The sequence below is a fragment of the Tupaia chinensis genome, unplaced genomic scaffold, assembly GCF_000334495.1.
Source record: "Tupaia chinensis unplaced genomic scaffold, TupChi_1.0 Scaffold000007_1, whole genome shotgun sequence".
Taxonomy (NCBI): Eukaryota; Metazoa; Chordata; class Mammalia; order Scandentia; family Tupaiidae; genus Tupaia; species Tupaia belangeri.
In genome coordinates, this window is record NW_006159436.1 from 1,524,534 (window position 1) to 1,527,091 (window position 2,558).

General features: G+C 47.2%; 1 protein-coding gene across 1 annotated transcript; it reads left to right on the forward strand.

The window, feature by feature from the left end:
* Nucleotides 1–2: 2 nt before the first annotated feature.
* Nucleotides 3–1,875, forward strand: GAS1 (growth arrest specific 1; the record flags this gene model as incomplete). The annotated part of the gene is given in 2 exon segments (XM_006172172.3): nucleotides 3–366; nucleotides 369–1,875. Coding segments are annotated over 2 exon segments (477 nt in total), but the record flags the coding sequence as incomplete, so codon positions are not given.
* Nucleotides 1,876–2,558: the final 683 nt, after the last annotated feature.

The window sequence follows — 2,558 nt, forward strand, 5'->3', positions numbered from 1 at the left end:
GCGTGGACCCGTGCCTGCCCCGGACCAGCGGCGGCGGCGCGGGCGGCCCGGGAGCGGGCGGGGTCATGGGCTGCACCGAGGCCCGGCGGCGCTGCGATCGGGACAGCCGCTGCAATCTGGCGCTCAGTCGCTACCTGACCTACTGTGGCAAGCTCTTCAACGGGCTGCGCTGCACCGACGAGTGTCGCACCGTCATCGAGGACATGCTGGCCGTGCCCAAGGCGGCGTTACTTAACGACTGCGTGTGCGACGGCCTCGAGCGGCCCATCTGCGAGTCGGTCAAGGAGAACATGGCCCGTCTGTGCTTCGGTGCGGAGCTGGGCAATGGCCCGGGCAGCAGCGGCTCGGACGGGGGCCTGGACGACTACTCCTGCCCTATGGGCCTGGGCGCAGGAGCAGCGGCGCTGGCCGCTCAGCGCCCCAAGACGCCTGGACCCCGCTCGCCTCCATCTTGCTGTTGCTGCTCTGGCCTCTCTTTTAGCCCTCGCGCTCCCCGCGGTCCGCTGCGGGAGGACCGCACCCCCGCTTCTGCGCGCGCTCCCCGGCTCGCTCTCCTGTCGGGGCACCTGTGGTTTGGGGGACAGAGAGGGGGTCGTTGGGTGTACTCCCTAAGCATTTTCCCAATTGATTTGGCCTAGCCGGTCTCTCCCTTACAACTCTTGATCCTTCCCTTGTGTCCTCTCCCGGGGGTGACTTCTTGTGTTTACTTTCGTCCGGATTCCAAATTCCATAAAGTCCTAACCTGTCTGCTCGCTAGAAACCTAGCTTGCCGGGTTCTGCACGCTCGAGAGGAAACGGGTGTTGGGGACAGAACCGTAGTCCTGGACTCGGAAGAGAGGATGGATGCGGACCTGTGGGACCTATTCCTAGGGACTGGGATTGGAGTAGGGAGTTTAAAGGAGGAATTCTATTTACAAAGAGGCTGTTTATTAGCGGTTTTCCAAAGGGGGGGATGGGGGGAAAGTGCCGGTATCGAATTTTATGATGTGGCCAGTGAGGACACTACAATCCTAAGTAAACAGAAAAGCCCCTCTTATCGTTTACCCCTGGTATCAGCGCCCAGAATTCCCAGTGACAGTTGTGGCGGTGATTCTCCTTAGGTGGAACCCATTGTGTAGTTCTGGATAACTTCAAGCCCTTCACTTTAATTTCACTACTACTACTCTTATCTCAGCACGTTTCTTAGGATTAAGGGCGCACAAACCGCTTATCTAAAGAGTTGGTCTGGGGTTGAACAATGCAACTTTTTATTTAAAAGGAAAAAAAAAGCTCTGCACTGCCAACTATTAAAGACTGTTTATGATGTCTATTTTTGTTGTCGTTATTTTTGTTCTCTACGCCAAGAAATTGTATGTACAAATATGCAGAGAATGTATATTGCCTCTGCTCTTATCAGGGTGTTAAACCCTGGTACTTCGTATATAAAGAGTATTAAAACTGGGATTTGTTACCAGTGTTGTACTTTGTATATAGAATTTTTATAAAATGTATGCTTCAGAAATAATTTATTTTTAAAAAGAAATGAAAAGTTTTAAATCCACATTCATGTTACACCTTCCCCCCACACACCCGAAAAGTGTAGAATTCATGTCACCAATGATTCTAAACCTACAGTCCATTGTGAAGTGTGCTCTATTTAGAACAGTCTTGAAATGTACAGTGTATTTTATAGATTGGAAGTTAACCTTCTTATTTTCAAGAAAATTTATGGACATTGTAGAAATGTATAAATGCATTTCCAAACTGCCTTAAACATTGTATTTTTATAGACATCATTTTAAAGTTCTATGTTTTAAATAACTATGACTTTGGTTTTTTGTTTGTTGTTTGTTTTTATTAAAATGTGTACATCAGTAAAGAGTTTTAAACAATGAATCTGGTGTCCTTCCAGAGTTACTCTGTGGTTAACCCAATGATGGTTGGGAAGGGGTCAGGGAATGTATCAGCCATCACCTGAAATTAAAATACAGTATGAAACAAGAAATGTGGGCTTTTATTTCTGCCTTTAATGAGCAATTAGACACTTGTAAATGAGGCAACTAAAAAAGATAGAATTGATTCACCTCCATTGGTTGGTTGGTTGTGGAGAGAATTCATAAAATAGTGTCTCCTGTATATAACTTGGGCATAACCCAGACATCACACTTGCCCTTCTCCTTCTTTCACTGGGACAACCCCCCTTCTTCCACTGGGACACCCCCCTCCAGTTAATCATCCCCCTTTCTGTGGCTCCTTAACCCCAAGAGTGTCCTTTGGCTACCAGAGGTGTTCATATAATCAAACATGCCAATAACATCTGTTACCAATAGGGCTTAAGAAACCTACAAGACTCAGTACTTCAAAGTCATTTTCACACTTTGGGTGAAAAAGTACAAAATTTTGTTACAAAACATTCAGGGGGCAAAAGTAAACACAACGGAGAGAGGAACAATTACCAGAACTTGTAATATTGTTGTGAGGAGTTGTTTAGCAGTGGGCTGAAGGCTGGGTTCCTGCCAGAGCTACTGATCTACACTCAAACGCCCTTAGATAAATAATTACACTCTTAAGCTGTGTCG